We start from the raw sequence: 26,777 nt of genomic DNA, 5'->3' as shown, positions 1-26,777 counted from the left end.
TGAGCCACCCAGGCGCCCCCATTGTGATGTTTCTTAACAACATGAGGTTTCCCCACATCTATGAGAGACTCCCAGTGAGTGATATAAGGGGGACGATATGAATTAGAAGCAACGTCCAGGAAAATGAAGTTAACTTGTCCCAGATTATCGGCATCTTTAGATCCAAAATCATAATCCCAGGCTTCTCAGAATCCCTAATCAAATGCATCCTCTCAGGTACAAAGAGAACATGTTCATAAAGACATTTTTTTAAAGTTTATTTATTTGTTTAAGTAATCTCCACGCCCAATGTGGAGCTTGAACTCATGACCCTGAGATGAAGAATTGCAACATAAAACATCTTGGAAAGAGGATTTTGGATCTAAGTGGCCTGGTCAAGACTAATTAGCATGGACACCGGAGAGGTCAAATTTGGCACACAAACGGAGCATCTACAAAACAGTTCATGAGTGCGTTGGTGCAGACTTACAGTACCTAACACTGCTGTCTATAGCATTGCCCATATTCTTTAAGACCTGAGTTCTTGGGGTAATGGAAGTAGGCCCTCTAAAAATGGGGCATGTGCAAAGGACAGAGCCGTCTAACTCTGGCGAGTGAGAAACTAAACAATCAGTCTTCAAAGAGATTACTCAATATTAGGAGACAGTATCTGTTCTTTCCAGCATACTCATTGGCTGCTCTTATCCCCTGGTTTGCAAGAGTGTGATGATGGGATTGTAATAGCAAAATTAACCTGAATTCTCATGATGGTAGCAAGTAAGCCAGTTCCCTCTTCTGGTCCGTCAAATTCAACAATATACTACTCCTGGAAGGACAGGAGTCAGTAAATAGTCTTCCCTGCTATGCACTGGCTTGATGGTGCCCGAGGTGAAAGGGGGTGAAACTAGGGGAATAATTCCATCATCCAGGACCAAGAGTTCCTCTTATTATGTGGAAATAGACATGATTCAGCTTTCAGTCTCCCCACAGAGTAGAGAACAGGCTAACGGTACATGAAATAGCTTAGACTTTTCCTTTTGCGAGTGTGGGCTTTTGGAAAATTGCTCTTTCTGTGATGTTAGTCCAGGTCCTCCAAGAAGCAGATGCCAAGATGTGATGAAACATGCAAGGATTTTATCAGGAGACACGCCTGTGAGAAAGGAAATAAGGTGGGAGTTTTTAAAGCTGGCGAGAGCCCAAGATGCAAGACTACCCCACGGGAAGGAGAGGGGAATGGTCAGTGGAAGCATGATGCCGCCCTGCAGTTTAAGGAAAATTCAGCAAAGTCCTCGGGGAATCTCGAGCCAATGTCAGCTGAAGAAGAGTCCTATACCTTCCAGGGATGGTCTGCTAGAGGGTCCACACACACTCAGTGCCAGGGAGCAGCGCCTGGGAGGCATGTGTTGAGGCAGTTAGGACCTCAGCCAATTGTTCCCTGTAGCAAAGGTTCACAAGGCATGTCCTCATGGCCACTACATGAGGCATAAGAGAATGTTCCCATGGACACTTAAAAGTGTCAATTTGTAAAAATATGATGACCGAGTGTGTGGAAAAATACATAGGACAGGGGCTCCTGGCTGGTTCAGTCGGTGGAGCATCTGACTCTTGATCCCAGGGTCGCGAGTTCAAGCACCACAATGGGCATGGAGCCTACTTAAAAAAAAAAAAAAAGATACATAGCACAAATGACTATCAATCTAGGTAAGGCCATAGCCTCTAGTCCATACTGGATTTTCATTGCTAAGAAAGCTTCATGGTAGGGGCGCCTGGGTGGCTCAGTCGGTTGAGCGGCCGACTTTGGCTCAGGTCATGATCTCTCCATCCATGAGTTCAAGCCCTGCGTCGGGCTCTGTGCTGACAGCTCAGAGCCTGGAGCCTGTTTCAGATTCTGTGTCTCCCTCTCTCTGACCCTCCCCTGTTCATGCTCTGTCTCTCCCTGTCTCAACAATAAATAAAACGTTAAAAAAAAATTAAAAAAAAAGAAATTAAAAAAAGAAAGCTTCATGGTATAGAATTATTGACCTGTCTCATGCAGTTCTATTGGATATTCCTCAAATAATGTATTTTCCTTAATAACACACTTTAACTTGGCAGACTGTGTTTTGGATCCAGGCATGTCTTCAGTGTGGGTGATTTCATACATTAAAGAGAAAATAATGGGGTGCCTGGCTGGCACAGTCAGTGAAGCATCCAAGTCTTGATCTCGGCTGAGGTCATGGTCTCACCGTTTGTGAGTTCAAGCTCCGCATCGGGCTCTGCACTGATATTGCACAGTCTGCTTGGGATTCTGTCTCTACTTCTCTCTGACCCTCCCCCACTTGTGCTCTCTCTCTCTCTCTGTCAAAATAAATAAACTTTAAAAAAAGTTTCTTTTTTTTTTTTTTTTAAATTTTTTTTTCAACGTTTTTTTTTTTATTTATTTTTGGGACAGAGAGAGACAGAGCATGAACGGGGGAGGGGCAGAGAGAGAGGGAGACAGAGAATCGGAAACAGGCTCCAGGGTCGGAGCCATCAACCCAGAGCCTGACGCGGGGCTCGAACTCACGGACCGCGAGATCGTGACCTGGCTGAAGTCGGACGCTTAACCGACTGCGCCACCCAGGCGCCCCTAAAAAAAGTTTCTTAAAAAAAAAGAGAGAAAATAGATAAAGTAGAATCTCTGTTTATCCCAGTTAAGCTCCATTTTTGCCCTCTAATTCCAGGAAAGATTGAGAGTACTGGGGATATGAATGGTGAGAAGGAGGAACATAGTTGTTGTTTTTTTTTAAGTTTACTTATTTATTTGCCCTCACCCTACTTTCAAATTTTTTTTTTTAATGTTTATTTAGTTTTGAGACAGAGAGAGACAGAGCATGAATGGGGGAGGGGCAGAGAGAGAGGGAGACACAGAATCAGAAGCAGGCTCCAGGCTCTGAGCCATCAGCCCAGAGCCTGACGCGGGGCTTGAACTCACAAACCGTGAGATCGTGACCTGAGCTGAAGTCGGACGCTCAACCGACTGAGCCACCCAGGCGCCCCACCCTCACCCTACTTTCAATGCCAGTCACAAGTAGTAGGTCCCCAGGTTACCCACAACTTCTGTCCAATTTGGCTACAAACTAGAAGTTCCCACAACTTCCTCCTCCGGTTTGTTTAGTTTGTTAGAACAGCTCACAGAATTCAGGGAAGCACTTCCTTACATCTACCAGTTTATTAAAAAAATATGATAGGGGCACCTGGGTAGCTCAGTTGGTTGAGTGTCTGACATCAGCTCAGGTCATGATCTCGTGGTTCTTGATTTGAGCCTCATACCAGGCTTGCTGCCATTAGCGTGGAGCCCACTTCCGATCCTCTGTCCCCCTCTCTCAGCCCTTCCCCTACTGGCACTCTCTCTCTCAAAAGTAAATAAAACATTTAAATATATATACGATAAAGGATACAGATAAATAGCCAGATGAAGAGGTAGATACACAGGGTGAGGTCTGGGAGGGTCCAGAGCACAGAAGCTTCTGTCCCCATGGAGTTGGGATATGTCACAATGCTGCTGGTGTGGATGTATTCACCAATTTGGAAGCTCCCAAATCCATACTATTGGGGTTTTATGGGGGCTTCCTCACACAGGTATGATCAATTATTAACTCCATTTCTAGGCCCTCTGCCCTCTCTGGAGAAGTGAGGGGCAGGACTGAAAATTCCAAGCTTCTCATCATGGCCTTGGTCTTCCTGGTGACCGTGGCCCATCCAGGAGGCACCTAAGAACCCACCCAGAGTCACCTCAGTAGATCAAAAGATGCTCCCAGTGCTTTTACCATTAGGAATTTATAGGGGTTTAAAAAAAATTTTTTTTTTAGGTTTATTTTGAGAGAGACAGAGTGTGCAAGCAGGGGAGGGGCAGAGACAGAGGGAGAGAGAGAATCCCACCCAGGCTCTATGCTGTCAGTGTAGAGCCCAACGTGGGGCTTGAATCCATGAACCATGAGATCATGACCTGAGCCAAAATCAAGAGTCACATGTTTAACCGACTGAACCACCCAGGGCCCCCAGGAATCTACAAGGGTTTTAAAAGTCCTGTGTCAAAAAAAAAAAAAAAAAAAAAAAAAAAAAAAGTCCTGTGTCAGGGATGAAGTCAAAAACAAATATTAGAATAAGAGATGCTCCTGATGCTATTATCACTCAGGGAATTACAGGGGCTTTACAGTGCCAGGTACTGGCGGACACAGACTGATGTATTTTCTGTCACCTCATACCAGGAGGGTCCAGTCTGAGGGATGGGAGAGAGTCTGGATGAGGCTTTTGTCAAAGTTGCACATAATGAAATGAGATTCTTTCAGATTTCACAAGAGAAATAACATAATGTATATGCCAGCATAGACAGGAAGTGGCTGGCAGGAACCACATAAGGGAGTCAGAACCCCAGAGAACTTGGTTTAAAGCTAGACACAGTGTGTTCTGCCTAGTCCTAGAGATGAATAAGAATGGAACCAAAAGGCAGAAACAGGGACACAAGTCCTACCAACGCAAGAGACAGGCAGGAAAACGGAGGTCCCAAGGCTCATCCAAGGACCTAATGGAGGAGGAGAACTAGGATATAAACATCCCTAAGTTAATTTACAATGTTAGCATGACACCAGTATAAGTAGATTTTTTCCCCTGCAGCTGTATTTATGAATTCTAGAACTCATGTAAAAAAATAAATAAGCAGGGTCACCTGGGTGGCTCAGTTGGTTAAGCATCCTACTCTTGATTTTGGCTCAACATGATCTCAGGCTCAAGTCATGATCTCAAGGATCATGAGTTTGATCCTGCATCAGGATCTGCTCTGTCAGTGCGGAGCCTCCTTGGGATTCTCTCTCCCTCTCTCTGCCCCTCCCCCGCTTGCATGTGTTCATATGCTCTCTCTCAAAATAAATAAATAAACTTAAAAAAAAAAAGAAGTACAAGGGAGAACAATGAGGAGGGGAAGGATGAGGAGGGTGTGGAGAGGAAGAAGAAGAAACCAAAATCATAGTGAATTCCTTTTTAATTTGGGAATAGAGAAATATTTCTAATTATGTCTCAAAATCCAAAATACAACGTCTATACACCAAGAGGAAAATATTCACGTACAATCATAGTTCAGTCACAAAATTCAAATGAAACTGTAAGAAGAAATGCAGTGGAATAAATTTAAAGACTGAATTGGCTTTATTGAATGATTCAGGTAGCATCCCATCCAGCACTAGAATGGAACTCCAGAGGGCTACAGAAGGAAAGGTTTGTTTTTTTATTTATTTTACTTTTCTTAACATTTATTTATTTTTGAGAGACAGAGAGAAAGCAGGGGAGGGTCAGAGAGAGAAGGAGACCGAGAATCCGAAGCAGACTCCAGGCTCTGAGCTGTCAGCACAGAGCCCGACGCAGGGCTCAAACTCATGGACCGCAAGATCATGACCTGAGTTGAAGTGAGGCACTTAACTGACTGAGCCACCCAGAAGCCCCCAGCAGGAAAGGTTTTTTAAAAAGGCAGAGAGAGTGTACAACAAGGAAGTCATAGATAGAAAAATAAATCATCTGGCAAGGTAACCTTCCTTTGGGGGACAGTAGAGCCATTAGGAGCATTGCCTCAGTGGTGCTGACCAAAAAATTCCAGACTGACCAGTTAGGATTACATACCTAGGGAAGGTCGAAACTGTAATCACGTCAGGTATTAAATCTTGGCATGGTGTCATGGGTTTGAGATAGGGAAACTGAAGGACTCCATAGAAATCTGGTTTTTTGCTCCTTTTCCTGCTTCTATTCTTATTAGGACCTGTGCCCCCACCCCACTCTACACATGTCTAAGAATGTCCTCCTTGGATTTTTAAAATTTTATTTATTTATTTATTTATTTATTTATTTATTTATTTATTTATTTATGAGGGGGTGGGGCAAGGGGCAGAGAGAGGGAGAGAGAGAATCCCAAGCAGGCTCTGCGCTGTTAGTGCACAGCCAGGACTCAGGGCTCGATCCTGCCAACCGTGAGATCATGACCTGAGCTGAAATCAAGTCAGACGTTCAACCCACTGAGCCACCCAGGTGCCCCTAGAATGTCCTCCTTGTAAGAGACAAGGAATTAATGAATTTATTTAACAACTAAGCAAAGATCAGGTGAGAATGACCAGAGGAAGCCATTGTAGAGGCTGCTTTTAGGCAAACGGGCTTGAGTAATGGGGTGTGGAAAGGGCCCACAGTGATTCCCTGGCTGAATAGAGACAGGCCCACTGGGTGACCCAAAATATCCATAGGCCCTAACTGACCAATGGGTTACTTACAACCAGGCACAGTTACCAAAAAAGGGAAAATTCCATATATCGCCATAACTCCTCACCTTCCCTGCTTTAAAAACAGCCCCCACCCACTGCCTCATGGCAGACATGACCTGCCTGCTGCTCCCTTGCGGTGTGTTCCATAAACTTCTATTGCCTTTGTTCTGCCTCAGGTGAATTCTTTCACCACCTGCACCATTGGCTTCCACCTGATCTTCGCCCCACATTTGGAGGTCCCCACCTGACCAGATAGATACCTCATTTAGACACCACAGCCATCCTATGCACATTCTGGACCATGGCACTAGACATCTTAATGCCAAGGCCCCTTTGTTCCAAGGAATAACACCTGGGCCCTTGTCTTTGCTCTAACCAGTTCCTGGATACCTGAGGGGACACGTGCACCAGATCCCTGTCCTCAGTAAAAATCCCAGACCCCAAACAAAGACGAGACTCCCTCCTTTTCTTTCTGAGTAGCCCGGACACTATCTATCTCTGCACTCTCTCTACACCTTCTGTAAACTCTGCTCTCACTTCCTGCTGGCTCACGCTCGATTTCCATCCTACACGCAGCCAGGTCCTGTGGGACCCCCTCTGGGTCCCCAGACCCAGCCCGTGGGCATCAGGTTTAACTCAAGTGACTCCATTTGGGGCCTGTTGCTTCTTTTTAACAATTTAAATACTGAAAATTTTAAGCGCATGTGAAGGAAAATAAATGCATGTTAAAACTATACAGAGTTTCCTCTTCTGGCCATGATGTAGTTAGTAAGAGTGGACTTACTGAATTCATGTAAAAAACTATAAAACTAGAGAGAACAGGAGCACCTACCTGGGTGGCTCAGTTGGTTGAACGTCCAACTTTGGCTCAGGTCATAGTCTGATGGTTCATGAGTTCAAGCCCCATGTTGGGCTCTGTGCTGACTGCATGAAGCCTGCTTGGGATTCTCTGTCCCCCTCTCTTTCCACCCCTCCCCCACTCATGCACGCGCGCTCTCTCTCTCTCTCTCTCTCTCTCTCTCAAAAATAAATAAACATTAAAAAAAAAAAACTAGACAACATATGAAAAATGTTTTCAGACCGGAGACAACAGGCAGTACAGACCTGTGATCCTTGCGAAAAAGGCACCTTTTATGACAGTGCAGGGGAGGAAGAGTCCATACAGACCATAGCAGGTTCTCTAAGATGAGGAGACAGACATTTGAGTTCAAGGAGGCAGAGGCAGCTGGGTTTGGGTGGCAGAATCCTAGGAAGCCAGAAGCTACACAGAGAAAATCTCTAGAAATTTCCATAAAGCGTCCTCTTGAGTCTGTTCCTAATAGAATCAATGCCAGGCAAAGAACCAACAGGAAACAGTAAGCTGAATAGTTCTCAGCGTTCACACAGAGCTGGGAGATGTTCACGTTGAAATCTGAGGACTCTGACCTGAGGCATTCAGCAGAACTCCTAGAAGTACAGTAACTAGCCTTAGGGGACATCCAGATTTGCTCAAACTTTCAGGCCAAAGTCACACTCTTTTGGGGGTGACTCATCTTTACAAAGCTTCAAAACAAACCTTGAAAGAGTCAAGCTGATCAGAAAATAATTTGAACTGTCTTAAAGGAAAAAAATATATTTTTATTCTTGTAAAATATACATAACATTTAAATTTTTAATCACTTTTAAAAATAAAATTTTTTTTTCCATTTTAAAATTTATTTTATATATATAGAGAGAGAGTGAGAGCAGGGGAGAAGGGCAGAGGGAGAGAGAGAATCCCAAGCAGGCTCCACGTTCAGCACAGAGCCTGATGCAGGGCTTGATCCCACGGTCCTGGGTTCATGACCTGAGCTGAAATCAAGAGTCGGGCACTCAACTGACTCAGCCACTCAGGTGCCCCTAGCTTTTCAATCATTTTTAAGTGGCATTAAGTACATTCACATTGTCTGCAACTATCACCACTGTCCTTCCCAAGCTGAAACTCTGTCCCCATTAAACATCAACTCTCCATTTCCCCCTCCCCTCAGCCCTTCTACTATCTGTCTCTATGAGTTTGACTACTCTAGGTACTTCACAAAAGTGGAATCATACAATGTTTGTCCTTGCGTGTCAGGCCTTTTTAACTTAGCATAATGTCCTCAAGGTTTTCCCATGTTGTAGCATTTGTCAGCATTTTCTTCCTATTAAGGCTGAAAAATATTCCATTGTATGGATACACCACAATTGGCTTTTCCACTCCTCTGCCCAGGAAACTTGGCTTGCTTCTGCCTTTTGGCTGTTGTGAATAAAGCTATTATGAACATGGGTATACAAATATCTGTTTGAACCACTGATTTAATTTCTTTAGGGTATTTACAGAAGATGGATTTCTGGATCATATGGTTCCAATGGTTTTAAAGGAAAACAACAGGGGTGCTGGGTGGCTCAGTCAGTTAGGCATCCAACTTCGTCTCAGGTCATGATATCATGGTTCGTGGGTTCAAGCCCCACATCGGGCTCTGTGCTGACAGCTCGGAGCCTGGAGCCTGCTTTGGATTCTGTGTCTCCCTCTCTCTCTGCCCCGCCCTGGCTCATGCTCTGTCTCTCCCTCTCTCTCTCAAAAATAAATAAACATTTTTTTTTAAAAAAAGGAAAACAACAAACTCTGACACTCAATGTAAAATTTATAATGTCTAGCATCCGATAAAAAATTAATAGGTATGTACAGAAGCAGGAAAATGTAATCCAAAACCAGGAAAATAATCAGTCAATAGAAACAGATCCAGAAATGACAGACATTATGGAGTTGGGAGACAAGGACTTTAAAATAATTATGAATATCCTCAAAGACTTAAAAGAACATAAATGTAATAACAGAAAAATACAAGGTAATAAAAAGAAAAAGAATTTCTAGAGATAAAAACAACAACAATATGTGCAAGGATCAGTGAGCGTAAAGAATAGCAATAGAAACTACTGCTTGTAAGACCTACAGTTAGTAATCTCGTCACTGTAGTAGTCTCTGTCTCAAGCACTGGGACATTGAAAATTCTTCTGTTCCTTTCCCAGTATTTTAGTATAGTTCTTTGGCCTCCTGATCCATGTAGCTTCAGCTGTCAGTAAATATCCTGAGAGGGGAAACTACTCCTGAATTTGAGTCTTCCAAGTCTCCAATGTCCTACCTTTAGCACAGCATAATTTTTCAAAAGCTCAACTGGTTTTTCCTGTATGAGATCAGCTGCCCTTTGCCTGGACCAAGCCTTAAATACTTTGAATAATGTTTTAATGTGTAATGTTTGAAATAAACAGTGCCTGGCACATTATAAGCCCTCAATGAATATTAACTGAATGAATGAATTTCATTGTATTTCCTGATTCTCTTGTCTCTTGGAAGTTCAAACTGCTACAACACTGAGTCAATGAATATGTGTTCATCTAAAGATGTTTAGAATACTGAAAGTTTTTCTCCCTAATGCTTTAGGAACATTTACTGTGGCCAGGCATTGTTATAAGCACCTTACATATATTAACTCATTCAATACAGTAGAGAACAAGCAGAAAGTGGCCCCCCCTTTATCTGTATTCCCCCCTTACCTGTGGGGAGATACATTCTAAGACCCTCAGGTGATGCCTGAAAGGTGTGGATGGTACCAAACCTTATATATACTGTGTTTTTTCCTATACATACGTATCTATGATAAAGTTTCACTTGTAAATTAGGTATGGTAAGAGATTAACAACAATAAAATAGGACAATTAGAATAAGAGTCATGTGAATGTGGTCTCTCTAAAAATATCTCATTGTACTGTACTCACCCTTCTTCTTGTGATGATGTGAGATGATAAAATGCTTCTATGATGCGATAAAGTGAGGGGTATTATGTAGGCATTGTGAGGTAGCGTTAGGCAACTATCCACCTTCTCAGGATATGTCAGAAGGATCGTCTGTTTCTGGACCATGATTGACTCAGGGAGCTGAAAATGAGGAGAACAAAACAGAGGATAAGGGGGTACTACTACTCAGAACAACCCTATAAAACTCATGGTACTAATCTCTTCATTTTACATGCATGGAAAGTAACATACAGAGGAGTTATCTAATTTGTCCCTGGTCAAACAACTCCTATGATACTGGTAAAACAAACACCCTGTCCCTCTCTCTCTCTCCCCCCTCTCTCTAATGTTTTGGCCCATGAAAATCAAGACTTAAAGGCAGGATTTCACACAGTACCTCAAAGAGTGTTTTTTTTTTTAAACTGTTAATTTATTTTTCTTTACTAAACATAGAATCCTATCAAAGATTAGTCCTGCTATCAATTACAACTAATTGCCACTGTTAACTAGTCCTATGTTGCTTTGTTTAAATAGCATTCAAGTAACAGAAAAGTAAATTCTGAATAACATAATTTCAGATAAATACCTATCTTCATATTTTTATGTTACAGCAATAACACAGATATGTATAATAATTCATTATATTCAACATACTATGTTATTCGTCTGGTAGGACTGTGTCCAGGGTTGGCTCTCTAAAAAGGTGGTCACTCTAGTGGCGCCTGGGTGGCTCAGACGGTTGCGTGACCGACTTTGTCTCAGGTCATGATCTCACGGTCTGTGGGTTCAAGCCCTGTGTTGGGCTCTGTGCTGACAGCTCGGAGCCAGCTTTGGATTCTGTGTTTCCCTCTTTCTCTGCTCCTCCCCTGCTCGCGCTCTGCCAAAAATAAATAAATATTTTTTTAAAAAACAAATTAAAAGGTGGTCACTCTACATTACACTCACAAGGGGAGCTTTGTAAAAATACACAATTTGAGGGCGCCTCAAAGGCTCAGTTAAGCCTGGGACTCTTGATTTCAGCTCGGGTCACGGTCTCACAGTTTATGGAGCCTGGCATCTGGCTCTGCACTGACAGCATTAAGCCTGCTTGGGATTCTCTCTCCTTCTCTCTCTGCCCTTCCCCCCCTCAAAATAAATGTATAAAACATTTCTTAAAAACCCACGCAATTGCACAAGGGCCCATCTTAACGCATTCTGCTTCAACTGGTGTGGGAGGGGAAGGTCTCGCCGTTAGAGTTTTCAAAGCCTCCCGGTGATTCTTGATAGAGATTCCGAACTGCTTGGCGGGGCGGGAACCGGCCGGGCGGGGCCTGAAAGTCACGTGCCCCAACCGGGACCCTCTGCGGCAGTTGATTGGCTTCGACCAGGGGTGCGTGAGACGGAGGCCCCTTCTCTATTAAACGGACCAGAGAGTTGCGAAGCCTCCGAGCTTCCTAGAAGGTACGCTGGCCGAGAAGCTGAGCTCCCCGCGCAGGAATAAGGGTCGGCGAGTGGCGCGGGTTTCTTCCGCATTCGCGCCCTCAGGTAGGGGGTTAGCGGAGGGGCGGCGACCTGTCACGGGTCCTGCCCCGAACCTGGAGAGGGAAGCCCGCCCATGGGGGCCGCCGCAGGTGGACACTGAGGTCTTCCTGGAGGAGATGGCACCGCGGAGGGTCGGAAGCAGGTCTAGGAAGAGAGGAGCTCGTGTGATGGGACGGGTGGGTGCGGCGGCAGAGCCACGGTGTCCCCGCAACCGAAGGTGACAGGGCTCGAGAGACAGTCCTCACCCCCCGCCTTCGGGGCAGGTCGCAGGGACTTAAGGGAGCGTCTTCCTGAAGATGTCAACTTGTGAATATTTTCCGTGGCGTCGGGTCTTCAACATTAAGGAGGAACAAGTCCGATGAATGAACGGCTGGTTAATAGTGTGGTTCGGTTCGGTTTGGTTTGGTTAGGTTATAGACGAAAAGGAGAAGTGATCGAACGTTTCCAGAGTTCACATTGTTGCGAAGTGGCGTTTTAGATTCTGACTTCCAATGCACGGTAGACGGGATAGTTAGGTAATGAGAGGGCTGAGGTCCCTTCCCCAGTCTTGACGCCATCGATCAGGACGTTTCTTTGGAGCGCCTCCATGCTTAAAAGAGCAGAGGATCTTCCAAGCAGTGTTTTTAGGGTACGTGAATGGTGCGAGGGATGTTCTTAAAAACGCACTTAGAGGGGCGCCTGGGTGGCTCAGTCGGTTAAGCGTCCGACTTCAGCTCAGGTCACGATCTCGCGGTCCGCGAGTTCGAGCCCCGCATCGGGCTCTGGGCTGATGGCTCAGAGCCTGGAGCTTGCTTCCGATGCTGTGTCTCCCTCTCTCTCTGCCCCTCCCCCGTTCATGCTGTGTCTCTCTCTGTCTCAAAAATAAATAAACATTAAAAAAATTAAAAAAAAAAACAAAAAACAAAAAAACGCACTTAGAGAAAGCAGCGTTCACCAGTGGCCAGAGAAGCACAAAAAAAAAAAAAAAAAAAAAAAAAAAAAAGAAAAAGAAAAAATCACCTGGATCCCAGTAACTATTGTTACTACTGTAACAATTGTGGAGGGCCACAATTTGGATGTACCCTAGGCCAACCACCCATGGCTGTGGAATCAAAACTTGAACTGCCCTAATTTCCCCAAAGTGCAGACTGTCCTGCAGAACTTAAGCTTTCTTCATGTCATGGTGACTTGTAGCTTCCTAGCCCATCAGCTGCAGACCAGTCAACTTGTACAGTGCTTCTATTCTAAAATAGGGTTGTGAGTTTCTAGTAAAGGATAGAAAACAAAGCTACTTCCTCATCTCCTGTGTAGGGGGCAGAAAAATAACTGTCTTTCTCAGTTCTTAGCTGAGACTCCTGCAATAAAAGATTAAGAAACAGACAAGTCTATTTACATGTATATACTTCATGTATGTGTGGGAAATACCCACGAAAAAATGAGTAACTCCTGGGGTGGCTTAGAATTCAGGCCTAAATACCATCTTTTTTTTTTTTTTTTTTTTAAGTTTATTTATTTTTGAGAGAGAGAGGGAGACAGAGAATCCCAAGTAGGCTCCTCACTGTCAGCGCAGAGCTGGACGTGGGGCTCGAACTCACTAAACCGTGAGATCATGACCTGAGCCGAAATCGAGTCTGACGCTTAACTGGCGGAGCCACCCAGGCACCCCTAAATACCATCTTAATAGGGAAAGGGGAGAGAGGATGTAGGCCTCTTAGAGGAGAGTAAATGCTTTTTAAGAAAGATGAACGGGCCTGTAGAAGAATAGACAGAAGGTTCAATAGTTTATGACAAAGTTTGTCTGGGTGTTGTGTCAACGTCTAGTCTCCTCTCCTGTGACACAAATCTATCTTCCCTGGTTGGTGAAACGCCCTGGGAGGGGAATTTATGACACTTGAGTTCTTTTTGGAGGATCTATCTTTAGGGATATGCAGGGGGTTCAGAGAAGGCCTTTCTCTGCGTTTGCCTCTTTTCAAGTGCCTGAAGCTCGAAATAATCATGGGGCAGCATCTTCTCTCCCCTTCACGTGCTTTCTGAACTGAGCAGTGACTGCCGAGAGCTCTCAGCTTCTTCACGCTTTAGGCTTAGAAGTCTCCTTGTTTGTTTCTCCCTCAAGAAAATATTCATATCAAGTAAAGCTCTCTGAATATCCTTTTGACAGTGATTACCTCTGTGTATATAAAATGTAGCCTGAAATCTCCAACTGCCCTAACGTCATCTTATACTCTCTGAGCTGATTCTGTGTGAGATGCAGAAATAAATGAAGACCGCCCTCCCCACCCACCCCCCAAAATGCGAATGAGCAAAGGCTCTTCATTCAGAGCCTGCCACAGCAAGGGAGGGAGCCACTGTCACGTGTTTAGCAGAGACTCAAGGCAGGCAGGGGAAAGTGGGGTGAAAAAGGGGGAAGTTTGGATGTACCCACTTTGGAGGCTATTGGCTTGGGAAAGCTGGAGGTGGGTTAAGTAAGTAGAAACGGAACATCCTATGTGGTTGGGGAGGGCTTTCTCTGTTGGTAAAAATTGGAAGAAGGAAGTAAAAATTCAGGATAATCTGGCAGTTATTGACCAAATCTGGATGTGGGGCTGATTGCTACACTGGCTGTGGTTTGGGTTCTGGGCTGGTTGCTACAGGTGGTGAGCCAGAGTTCTGTTTTTGTCTATGGTCGTGTCCCTTTGTGTATTTAGTCTTTCAGTGAGAACGTATTCTACAGAACATACTCTAGGGAGAAGGGGAGGGCGGGGTCCTTGGATAAAGCTTTGGAAATTGAGCTAACTTCAGAAATTCCTGAAAAGACTCTCCTAGCAGCTCCTTTCATGTTATCACCCATTTCGACACCAAACACCGTGACTGGGTATTAGCTGAGGTTTGTTGGCCTCGTTGGACTTCCCTGTCCCAGGGCTGCCTGGTGAGAGAGCTTTAAGTTCTGGCCGTACTCATGATCGTTTTTTCTCCTTCAGTCTAGACTGATGGCTGCAATCCTGCCCCATCTCCAAGACCAGGATGTGGAAGCTGTATTCGTGACAGCTGGGTGGAAGGTGAGCTGGGCGGCTCCTCCCCTTCCTTAGGATATTCCCTGTGGCCCTGCAATGGCCTTGACTCCTTTGTTCACGTTGAGCCATCTTTATTAATTTGGGGACTTTTCTTTCTTGGAAGGTATGATGTAAAGAGCTTGAACTGTGGGCTCAGGTTCAAGTCCAGGCTTTGTTTTAGTTGTGTTACCTTCAGCAAGTCACATAAGCTCTCTGGGCCTCAGTTTACTTATCTGTAAATGGGACGATGATAGTTCTTATCACAAGGAGTTGTGAGTATTAAGTGAGACACTTATGAAAATAAGTAAGTAATACTTACCATAGTATCTGGTTATATTTTAAGCACTCTGCAAGCTTTAGCTACTGTTACCATAGTCATTGATTGTTTCTGTCAGTGAGGGATACTGTGTACCTACTGTGTACCAGATACTATCCTTTGTGCTGGGAGATAAACTCTACCTGAAGGAGTTTAAAGTCTTTATGGAAAAGTAGATATGTAAACAGATTCTTGTAATATGGGGATAAATTCTGATCTGCCCGTGTTAAAGGGAACAAGAGCAGCTTAGTTACTGAATTTGTAACATTACGGAGGATGATTATGAAAAGTTGAGTTTAGGGGCATCTGGGTGGCTCAGTCAGTTAAGTGTCCAACTCTTGATTTGGGCTCAGATCATGATCTCATAGTTCCTGAGATCAAGCCCTGTGTCAGGCTCTGCACTGACAGCTCAGAGCCTGGAGCCTGTTTCCCATTCTGGGAAAATCTCTCAGAGTCTCCCTCTCTCTCTGCCCTTCCCCTGCTCATGCTCTATCTGTCAAAAATAAACATTAAAAAAAAATTTTTTTTTAAGCTGAGTTTAGGGGCACCTGGATGGCTCAGTCAGTTAAGCATCTGGCTCTTGATTTCAGCTCAGGTCATGATCTTATGGTTTGTGAGATCGAGCCCTGCGTCAATCAGGCTCTGTGCTGTCCGTGCTGGACATTCTCTCTCTCTCTCTCTCTCTCTCTCTCTCTCTCTGTCTCTCTCTCTGTCTCTCTCTCTCTGCCCCTCCCCTGCTGTCACTGTCTCTCTCTCAAAACAAACATTAAAAAAAAAGTGTTGAGTTTAAAGTTAAGGAGACAAGTTAGGATGCCATTGCAACAATTTTGAAAGGACAGTGGGACAAGGAGGGAACAAGGAGTCTGTAGCGCTCTTCTGGCTTCATGGCCAGTGCGCCCTGACTGCCAGAGAGTCTGTGGCGCTCTTCCGTTTCTCCGCTCCTTTGCACAGCCTGTTCTCTCCTTCACAGGCAAACTCACATATTTGCATTTTAAGACTGAACTAAAAACTCTTCTCCGTGAAACCCTCCCTGACTTCCTACATTAGCATCACTCTGCCCTGCGATCCCAGGTGGGCGGACATAGGGAGCAGTTGCAGAGGCTTGATGAGGCTTAAACCGGATGGTGGCTTATGGAGTGACAGGAAGTGAGTGTGTAGTTTTCTTCTAGAAGCTGGTCCGGTAAGGGAAGGAGAGAGAGCCAAAACCAGAGGAGAAGGAAAGCACGGAACATCTTCTTAAAGATAGGCGAGACTTTGGCATTTTTGGTGGCGAAGGGGAAGGAGTTAGCGGAGAAGTAAGTGTTTAAGAAAAACATTCCTGTGTCTCTCTGCTTTCTCCTTTCATGCTTTCACTTCACTTCTGACATCAGACATGCTGGTGCTTTCCTGCACACATCGGGCACTTCCTTGACACCAGCCAGGTGCCCTGCAGTTTAGCTCAGTTTTGATGCTCTCTTCAAGGATTAGCATTGGATGCCACAGGTTAAGGGCTCAGTCCCACAGGACTGCCCCTCCCCCACTTCTGACACCAGCCAATTGCAAGTCCAGGTTGTCACCTGTGCCTTGAGTGACTGACTATGTATTTGGAGGTTCCCATGACTTCCCTCCTTGGGTTCGATTAATTTGCTAGTGTGACTCAGAGAACTCAGGAAAACCGTTTACTTACTAGATTACTGGTTTATTACAGGCTGTAACTCGCGAACAGCCACACAGAGGTGCGTAGGGCAAGGTGTGGGGAAGGGGCACAGAGCTTCCGTGCTGAGTGTGCAGCACTCCCAGCACCAACTCAGGCTCGACAGCCCCGAAGCTCTCTGAACCCCATTCTCCTGGGTTTTTATGGAGACTCATTGTGTGGACTCGATTGATTACGTCATTGGTCTTTGGTGATTGATTGGATTTCCAGCCCCTCTCCCTCCTCTGAATTGGGGTGGAGGGTTCAAACCCTCTAGTCACCTGGTTGGTTCCCCCTGGCAACCAGCCTCCCAGACTTGGGGCCTTTCCAAAGCTCACCTCTTTAACATTAACTCAGGTGTGGTCAAAGGAATTTGTTGTAAGGTGACATGCCTTTGTGGCTCTGGAGCTATTTCAGAAACCAAGGGCAAAAGACCAACTATTAAGAGATGCTCCTTTGCTCTTATCCCTTAAGAATTCCAGCGGTTTTAGGAGCTCTGTGCCAGAAATGATGAAGATTAAATCTATATTTCTTATTATAAGTCATGGTATGGTAGGGGAGAAGAGGGTAAGGATATAGAAAAGGCAGAGTGCTGTCATTGGATTAAGACCCTGGGGGAGACACGAGGGAATGGAAGCAGAGGTGGAGGCAGAGGGGCAGCAGTTGCTAGAAGAGCCTCTTCTGCTGAGGTGGGGAGGGGGAGGAGTGAGAACACAGGTAATGCCTGGTGGGAGTGTGAGAGGGGTTAGGGAGCCTGTGCCCTGTGGGCTCTTTCCTGGGACATAATGGGCAATGCCTTCCCGAAGGGAGTAGTGGGGGTGAGTCACATGTCCTCCTAGCCCCCTCCGAGTACCTCCCACTGGATAGTTACCATGTTGACTTCCATCTTTCCCCACTGGACAGTTCACTCCCTGAGCAGGGACAAAGGCTGCTACAGAGTCAGACAGATTGTGCATGTAGCAACCCCCCATTCACACAGCTGTGATGTGAACTGTGTTCTGCAGGATTGAACAGTGCACAGCCTGAACAGCTATATCCTGTGGCCTCAGTAGGAACTTTTATTGCTGGCCTACAGCTTGAAGGCTAGCAACTTACTGGTGCCCAATAAATGTTTCTTGAAAGAAAGAGAGTGGTAAAGGTATAGAAAACCCTGAGAAGGAACATGAGAGAGCAAGAGTTTGGGGCAACATTAAAGGCCTGACTCTCAAACTGAGTGTATAGAGATAACTTGGTGGGAGATGAAGCCATTTTATTCCTACCTGTTAGCCTTCATGTAGAGCAGAGAATGTCAGCTGAGGAGACTTGCAGGGCAGCTGTGGTAAAAGGAGGGACATTTGGGATGGGTAGTGAGTGGGAACTTGAAACCATAGTCCTGGAAATCAGGCTTGGTAGGGAGGAAAGAAGGGTCATGCAATTTGGGAGATTCTGGTGTCTGTTTCCTGAGGGTGTGGGGGTGAGTATTTCCTTTTCCTGATCACCCTTTTCATGCACAGATTGCCTCTGATGCTACTCAGTTTGTCCTAATAGAGGGGAGTGTGGTGGGCAGACACTAGGCCTCTGCTCCAAGAGCTCCCGTGGTGGGAGGCACCTTCTATTCTCAGCCCACATGAGTTGAACATAGTTGCAAATGGAAACTTCTACAAAACTTCTACCCTGTAGTACATTGTACCAACGGTCTCTGTTTGCCCCCCTCTGATATATGTTCCACCCTCCCCCACTTTGGTCTGGGCCCTGGGAGGCTGACCTTCACACACCATCAATGGGTTCTCTTGCCCTCTGGCTTCCAGCTGGCTTTTGGCAATGGGATGGAAGGGGTCAGGGGACCAGAAACCTGGAAGAAAGTGGTGTCGGGTTTTATTCCCACAGCCCCGTGCGTGTTGGGCTGTGGGATGAGAGTGGCCACAGAGCTCCAGTCTTCTAACAACTTTCTGGATTCCAGTAACCCCTCTCCTTCCGTCTTCCCCTTCAGACATATGGGTGATTGTTCCCCATGAGAGCCAGCCTGGCATGCTTCTGCATGCCTTGTTGGCTTCCATGAAGCCTGTCCCTTCCTTTGCAAATTGTCTGCATGCCAACCTATCCTCAGTGACCTCATTTGAATGTGCCATCTCTTTCCCAAGGGAATCTGGGACAGAAATATATTATTTGTTAAAGGTGCTGGTATATGGAGCAGGGTCAGCAAACTGACCTGGACCCGGTAGTCAAGTTTCACTGGAACACATTCACTTACCTGTTGTCTCTGGCTGCTTTTGTGTGACAGCAGCAGAGGTGAATAATTGTAGCAGAGACCAAATCACCTGAAAGCCTAAAATGTTTACCATCTGGCCTTCTACAGAATAAGTTTGTCAGGGTGTCTGGGTGGCTCAGTCCGGTTAGGCACCCGACCCTTGATTTTGGCTCAGGTCAGGATCTCATGGTTTGTGAGGTTGAGCCCCGCATGGGGCTCCACACTGACAGCATAGGGCCTGCTTGGGAGTCTCTCTCTCTGCCCCTCCCCCACTCACAAATGCACGTTTTCTTTCTCTCTCAAAATAAATAAACTTTAAAAAAGAAAAAGTTTGTCTACGCTATAGTATAGAGGAAAGAATGAGCTTGGCCAAGTCACTTTACCTCCTCAAGCCTCACCTGTAGAATAATGATAGTTCACAAAGTCGTTTTAAGAACTGAGGTTGGGGGCACCTGGGTGGCTCAGTTGGTGAAGTGTCCAACTCTTGATTTCAGCTCAGGGCATGATCTCACGGTTCATGAGTTCAAGCCCCGTGTCGGGCTCTGTGCTGACAGTGTGGAGCCTGCTTGGGATCCCCTCTGTCTCTCTCTTTCTCTCTCCCTTTCTTGCTCGCTCTCTCTCAAAAATAAATGAACTTAAAAAAAAAAAAAAAAAGAATTGAGGCTATAATTAGTCTCTGTTTTCAGGAGTCGCTGTCATTTGAGGATGTGGCTGTGTACTTCACTAGAGAAGAGTGGGACAAACTTGACTGGGCTCAGAAGGACCTCTACAGAGACGTGATGCTGGAGAATTACAGGAACATGATCTTGCTGGGTAATGAATGACTTGGCTTGAAGATTTGGCTCCGACTGTCTACACAAGTGCTCAGCCCCTTATTTGCAATTCTAAAATCAGAAAAGCTTTGCAAACTAGAAGTTTTTTCATAACTCATCTGGCTGTAAGACCCAACCTGAAGTGTTCAGGTGGTAAAACCTGATCTCTTCTACTGGAAGCTGTGTATCATCCTTCTTTTTTCCCATGTGGTCATCATATCTATATATTTAGCGTACCAGAGATATCAGCGTGTTTGATGAAGGGTACAGCTCCAACCCCTGTGGGGGGTGGTACATAATAGAAAACATACACACCAAGTCACCTTCCTAAAATCTGGAAAAATTCTGACCTGAAACGCAGCTGGCCTCTACAATGTTTTCTTTTTTTTTTTTTTTTTTTTTAATTTTTTTTTTCAATTTTTTTTTTTTTTTTTTTTTATTTTTGGGACAGAGAGAGACAGAGCATGAACGGGGGAGGGGCAGAGAGAGAGGGAGACACAGAATCGGAAACAGGCTCCAGGCTCCGAGCCATCAGCCCAGAGCCCGACGCGGGGCTCGAACTCACGGACCGCGAGATCGTGACCTGGCTGAAGTCGGAGGCTTAACCGACTGCGCCACCCAGGCGCCCCTACAATGTTTTCAAATAAGGGATTGTGGACAATGAATAGTTGCCTTTTGTTTTAGAGGTCGGAGACGCTTAATCCACTCCCCACCCCTCATCTTCCTTATCTGTAAGACCCATAGGAGCTGAACGGTTTATGGCTGATTTGGATTCCAAAGGTTAGCTTCTTTTTCTCTCGAAAAGTCTTTTTCTTTCTTCCCTCTGGAAATGGGTTCCTTCTTTGTTTGCAGCATCACTGGGTGTCTAGGAAATGATTCCTAACGGACTTCATTTCTGAACCTCCACTGCTTCCCCACTCACGGACCCTGCCTTTGGCTTATTGCAATGCAGAATCTCCTCCCATGGGCGTTTTCTCAACAAATCACTTTCTTTCTGGGGTCCAGCTTTGACACCCACACTGACACTCTTTCTACAGTCTTGACCACCTCCTGCGGGATTGTCTGCCCACCTCTGGAGTTTTTGATGTTTATTTTCCTTGTAGAAGCATTTACAAGAGCAGACTTGAATACACACAAGGTACAGGAACGGGAGAACATTCAGGGGTAACACTGTTCATATTTTGGAATGTTTCCATCCAGTTTTTCTCTCTCTGTCCTTTTAAAAAATGTAGCTGAACAGAAGTGCCTGAGTGGCTCAGTCGGTTAAGCATCCAACTCTTGGTTTCAGCTCAGGTCATGATCTCACAGTTTGTGAGTTCGAGCCCTGCGTCGTGCTCTGTGCTGACAGCATGGAGCCTGCTTGAGATTCGCTCTCTCTCCCTCTCTCTGCCCCTCCACTACTCGCACTGTGTCTCTGTCACTCTCAAAATAAATAAGCTTTAAAAAATGTGGCTGAACATATTCTGTGTATAATTTTGTAATTCCTTTAAATCTTAACTAATGTTAAGCTTCAACATTTTCCCTATGTTATTAAAAGCCCCCATAAATACAGTAAATGATCATAATGTAATTCTGTTGTATGATCTGTAATGTTTAATCATTTTCCCATTTGGGGATATTTAGTTTGGCTTGTTGTTGTTGTTGTTGACTTGTTTATGGATTTATCATCTACTATACTTAATGTTCTAATGGATGTTTGTGACCATAAATCCTTATGTGAATTTCTGACTGTTCCCAAGATCCAGAATATTGGTGTTAAAGGGTATGGGCTCTTAGTCTCTCTGATTATTGAATGGCCTTTCAGTAACAAAGTAGGAAATAAAAATCATCTGCAGGCCTACTGCCCAGAAATTATCCCTGTTAACATGTTGGTTTACTTTTTCCTAGTCTTTTCATATATATTAATACTTAATGTACATATACCCACACATATAGTTTTTAAAAACAAAATTTGGGTCATACTTCATGAGTTTTGCATTCTCCTTTAAGATATCTAGGGAACATTTTCCTATTTTAATATTCTTTGAACACATGGATTTTTAGGATCTAATACTTTTGCCTTCACTGAATTCACGTTACACTGTAGCTGTTCCCATACTGATGTCTACTTTATTTCCAGTTTTGCATGGGTACAACTGTACTGAACATCTCTGGCACATTAATCTTGTCCTGATTGTTCCTTAGGCTGTATCTCTACGATTAGCAAATCTAAGGGTGTGAATATTGTTGAGAATTTACTGAATCTGTCAGTAAAGATTGTTGGAGTTTCAGAAAGATTGTGCCAAATTCTCTTCTCACCAGCCCTTTCGATTGTTGCTCTTATCTGTTTGCCACTGTAGACTCAAGGGGGTTAAGGTGAGCGCTGGGACCTCTCTCTGTAACTCACTAACCACATCCCATTTACTTCCCCATGAGTAGGATTTCAGTTTCCCAAACCTGAGGTGATCTGCCTGCTGGAGCAGTGGGAAGAGCCATGGATCCTGGATCTACCAAGAACTGGGACTAGGAAGGCTTCCAGTAGTGCTTGCCCAGGTGGGTGAGGAGAGGACCCAGTCCAAGTGGAAAAATCAGGAAGGGGCAGGAAAGCACCTTAGTGAAGCCCCTCGTGTGCCCCCCAGATCCTGAGCCACATGTTCAACATCCATTATCCCACTTATTCATCCCTGCTGCCCTCTGAAGGTAGTACGTAAGTGTGGCCATTAGACCCATTTTCCAGATGAAGAATCAAAGATTCAGATGTCACACAGATTGATTTATAGTTTTAAAAACTATATCAATCTGTCACACAGATTGATAGTTGAGGTTCGATTTCAAGCCTGCAAAGCTCATGCTCGTTCTACTGCGGTAGAGTGTTTCTCTGAACTCTTTTTCCAAATCAGATACTTCTTTCTTCTATGCTCGTTACTTATCCTTCCCCTCTGTTTTCCTCTCATTCCTTTGCCTTCATCCTGTTTGTCATATTCCCACGGTGTTTCTCAACATACCTACTTTTTCCTACTTACTATGTCCCGATTGCTGCTTCTACCTTTTTTTCACATTCCTGTGTTCCAGAGTTTCTCAGCCTCTGCTCTATTGACATTTGGGGCTAGATAATTCTTTTTTTTTTTTTTTTTTTTTTTTAGTTTTTAAAAATGTTTATTTGAGAGAGAGAGAGAGAGAGCGTGAGTGAGGGAGGGGCAGAGAGGGAGGGAGACACAGAATCCGAAGCAGGCACCTGGCTCTGAGCTGTCAACACAGAGCCCGAAGTGGGGCTTGAACCCACAGACCACGAGATCATGACCTGAACCGAAGTCAGACACTTAACCAACTGAGCCACCCAGGTGCCCCAGGCTGGATAATTCTTTGTTGTGGAGGAGCTGTCCTGTGCGTTGTCAGGTGTTGAGCCATATTAGCCTCTACCCATTAGGTTTTAGTAGCACCATCCCAGTTGGGACAACCGGAAATGTCTCCAGACATTGTCCAGTGCCCCCCAAGAGGCAAAATCACCTCTGATCAAGAACCTCTATTCTATTCCATTGGCCTTTGTACCTACTTCCCTCTGGTTCCTTTTCTCTTGTGTCTTATGCTCTCCGTTTTTAAAGAGTTGTTTCTCTCAGAATTATTAAAAAAATACTAACCTAGAAAGTATAAGATGTCACCTCTCCTATATTTATGTGACTTCACTGAGTACCGAGAGTAAGTTTTATTTTTCCAATAGTAGTGATGTATTTACTCAGTTCTCACTTCTCTGACACACACTTGTGCATTTTTCAGTCGTTCAGTTGATTTTGAGAACTCTTTCTGGTGTCAAAGCCGAGAGTCCTGTGGAAATCAAAATTTGGGTCTCTTTAGCAGGACAATATAACTAAGCAAGCACTTCATTTCACTTGAGTGTCTTCCACACACACAGGTGGCTTCTTTTTTTTTCCTTCTGTGATGTGGGGGGCAGGTCATTTCTATGTTTTCTTTTTATTTGGTTAGGTTCTGAAGCCAGATGGAAGATGAAAAAGCCAACTCCAGGGCAGAAGATCTTTAAAGACTTAGAGTCGTGTAAGACATCTGCAGTAAAGCAGCAAACAGCCAAGGGACCTTCAGAAAAGTTACGTAAATGTAACGAATTGGTGGACATTTACAGACTTGCCTTTCCCACTATTGGTGATGAATGCAGTAAGAACTTCCTTCAAAACCTTCACCTTATTCAAGATCAGAATGCTCAAACAGGGAGGAGGCGTGGCCAGTGTGATGAGTATGGAAAGCCTTTCAGTCAGAGATCACTGTTTTTGCAGCATAAGCAAATCCCTCCAAACGCAAAATCTTACAAATGCAGTGAATGTGGGAGAGTCTTCAGACGTCAGGCAAATTTTGTTCGACATCATAGAATTCACACATCAGAGGACCCCTTTGAATGTGACATATGTGGGCAAGCCTTCAAACAGAAGTCCACTCTTGCTGTCCATAAACAGTGTCACCTGCAGAAAAAGCCATATAAATGTCATGACTGTGGAAAATGTTTCCGTCAGATGGCATATCTTATTGAACATAAGCGGATCCATACCAAAGAAAAACCCTATAAATGTAGTGAGTGTGAAAGAACGTTTAGTCAGAATTCAACCCTTATTCGACATCAGCTAATCCATAGTGGAGAAAAACCCCATAAATGTGTCGAGTGTGGAAAAGCCTTTGGTCGGCATTCGACTCTTATGAGCCATCAACAGATTCACACTAAACAGAACACTCATAAATGCAGTGAATGCGGGGAATGCTTCAGTCGGAATGTAGACCTCATTCAGCATCAAAGAACCCATACCAAGGAGGAATTCTTTGAATGTAGAGAATGTGGAAAAACTTTTAGTTTTAAGGCAAATCTTCATCGCCATGAGGTCATTCATACTGGAGAGAGACCTTACAGATGTGACAAATGTGGAAAATCTTTTATCTGGCGCACAAGCTTTATTAAGCATCAGGGTACTCACAGAGAACAGGTATCTGTGTGATACTAACTAGAAAAAGACCATTTAAAGACCAGAACTGGGACACCTGGCTGGCTGTTGGTGGAGCCTATAACTCTTGATCTCAGGGTTGTTAGTTTGAGTCCCACGTTGGGTGTAGAGATTACTTAAAATCTTAAAAAAAATAAAATAAAGACCAGAACTTACCACTAGTGTAGTTATGTGTAATTACATTGTTTTAAGACAATTACTAACCGGAACTGAAATGGTTTTGCTTTGGGGACCCTCTTTCTGCAGCTAACCTTCTTGCTATAGTTAAGAATTACTTAATAGAGGGGCGCCTGGGTGGCTCCGTCGGTTGAGTGACCGACTTCGGCTCAGGTCAGGATCTCACGGTTTGTGAGTTTGAGCTCGGGCTCTGTGCTGACAGCTTGGAGCCTGGAGCTGCTTCAGATTCTGTGTCTCCCTCTCTCTCTGCCCCTCCCCCACTCGTGCTCTGTCTTTCTCTGTCTCAGAAATAAGCATTAAAAAAAATACTTTTTGAAAAGAATTACTTAATAGAACATGTAATAGGCTGTTATGTACAGTCTCCCTTGAGTCCCTCCCCCGACCATACTTTCATTCCCTCAAGTCAAGGCAGAAGGGAGGCATAAGAACTATGTGGTTCCCTAGGCTGGAGACCATTTGATGATTATGAACGATTTAAGAATGCTCTTCTTATTTCTCAATAAAACCGGAGGAAAAAAAAGTTTTTAATTTAAAAAAAATGGGTGTAAAGAAATACCTTTCTTGGTCTCATATGGAAAAATTACCTGATATTACATTGACTTTTTAAAAATAAAGTAAGGGGTGCTCACCTAAGAATTACTAAAATGTATCCATAAACTAAAATTAGTGTGCCACTAGATTCTACTGAGAGTTCTAAGTCAAGTGTTAACAGAAGCTGTTGGTGCCCTTGCCCCCTGCTTACTCCTTCTGCTGGCCTTCATCTGACTTGCACTGTGTGTCTCTTGGTCTGCAGGCTTTTTTTAAAACCACGAAAAGGCCACTGGTCTGTAGGGTAACTAGCACATTTCGAGAGCAGGCCTCGACTAAAGCTTGATGGGAATTTAACAAATATGATATTCTCCCCTGGGGTGGAATAACTCTGAAGCATGTGTTTTACACAGTTTTCAGTTTTCCCATGGGAGGATTATGCATTCATTTACCTTGGGAGCTCCTTATCAGCTGTCTTCCCCAGCTATAGTCCTTGGGGAGCCACACCCTTTCTCCAGTTATTCCAAGCACATCCTTCTGTTCAGGTTATGTAAGTTGAGCTGACCTTACAACTCTTCCCTACAGCTCACCAAGACAAGAACCCCATTTGAAATTCTAGTATCCTAAACAGCATCCTAGGTCTGCATTACAACTTGCTGCTATTTAGACCCTTTCCTATAAATCCCGTCTAGTTTCTTCTTGATTTTATTTTCTTGCTCCTCCCAATTCCATGACTTCTTACCCAACATATAAAAACAAAGATCACTGAGAAAGGAAGTGGCACCTCAGAAAATTAAGGAATGTTAAGCCTTGCAGGAGGAAAATAATGAAAAGGGATAGATTGTATATTGGGTTCAAAAAGCAGTCATTTTGTAGTGGTCAGCATGAATTGGCTAGAAGAACCTACACAAAATTAAGAAGTTGAGACTTCTGAGTGAGGGGGAAATAAGCCAGTGAGAGATAAGACCACTTAGAACAACTTTGGGAGATGGAGACCTATGTAAAAGCGCTTCCCTCCACTGCTAAGTGGAAGCCATATAAATCAATACATACATACATACATACATACATACATACATAGTGATTAGATACATAGGGGCAAAGGGCTGGCTCAGTTGGTGGAGCATGCAACTCTGATCTCAGGGTTTAAGTTTAAGCCCCACGTTGGATGTAGAGATTACTTAAAAATCTTTAAAGCAAACATCCTGATGGCAGCTCTCAGTTGTATGGATGAGAACTGAACTGGAGGTAAGTAATCTGGTGTGGGGAGACTGTTACAGGCAGGACACTTGGCTATATGAAGACCTAGATGCATGCCGTAAAGGTTATTCTTGGGCTGTGGCCAACAGCTAAGACATATAGTCTGGCAAGTGGACCTTGGACAATTAAAAATAAAGTGGGGAGCCCAATTATGATAAGCCCTTTGCTTCCCAGAATAATCCAGGGTGGTTCTGAAGGTAACATATTCTAGGCGGACCATCTGAAATGAAAGTGTGGATATGTGAG

General features: G+C 44.4%; 2 protein-coding genes and 1 long non-coding RNA gene across 8 annotated transcripts in view; 1 reads left to right on the top strand and 2 right to left on the bottom strand.

Annotated features, from left to right (window-relative positions):
* Positions 1-48: 48 nt before the first annotated feature.
* LOC128774700 (uncharacterized) lies at positions 49-11,431 on the bottom strand. The gene is made up of 4 exons (XR_008419096.1): positions 11,195-11,431; positions 10,686-10,908; positions 10,014-10,172; positions 49-1,129 (listed from the first exon to the last, which is right to left on the bottom strand). It is a non-coding gene; the product is annotated as an uncharacterized LOC128774700 (long non-coding RNA).
* Positions 11,389-25,360, top strand: ZNF789 (zinc finger protein 789). Of its 5 annotated transcripts, none has more exons than XM_019422649.2 (5): positions 11,389-11,471; positions 14,489-14,566; positions 19,462-19,588; positions 22,006-22,119; positions 23,548-25,359. In XM_019422649.2, exons 2-5 carry the CDS (start codon positions 14,498-14,500, stop codon positions 24,558-24,560), a joined length of 1,323 nt encoding a protein of 440 aa, XP_019278194.2. In that variant the 5' UTR covers positions 11,389-11,471; positions 14,489-14,497; the 3' UTR covers positions 24,561-25,359. The 5 variants fall into 5 exon arrangements, with proteins under 5 accessions (XP_019278194.2, XP_019278193.2, XP_019278190.2 ...); XM_019422648.2 differs by having other exon boundaries at positions 11,442-11,555; positions 23,548-25,358; XM_019422645.2 differs by lacking the exon at positions 11,389-11,471 and adding an exon at positions 11,563-11,728 and having other exon boundaries at positions 23,548-25,360.
* Positions 23,255-26,777, bottom strand: part of ZNF394 (zinc finger protein 394) — a 30,753-nt gene continuing 27,230 nt past the window's right edge. For both annotated transcript variants that reach the window (XM_053893805.1, XM_019422684.2), the window contains exon 6: positions 23,255-24,035. The gene's annotated coding sequence lies outside the window, so the exon portion shown is untranslated. The remainder of the gene's footprint in view (positions 24,036-26,777) is intronic.

The sequence above is a fragment of the Panthera pardus genome, unplaced genomic scaffold, assembly GCF_024362965.1.
Source record: "Panthera pardus isolate Hobbes unplaced genomic scaffold, ASM2436296v1 HiC_scaffold_4, whole genome shotgun sequence".
NCBI lineage: Eukaryota > Metazoa > Chordata > Mammalia > Carnivora > Felidae > Panthera > Panthera pardus.
The sequence above is the reverse complement of the archived record's forward strand: the minus strand, read 5'-3'. Positions and strand labels throughout refer to the sequence as shown.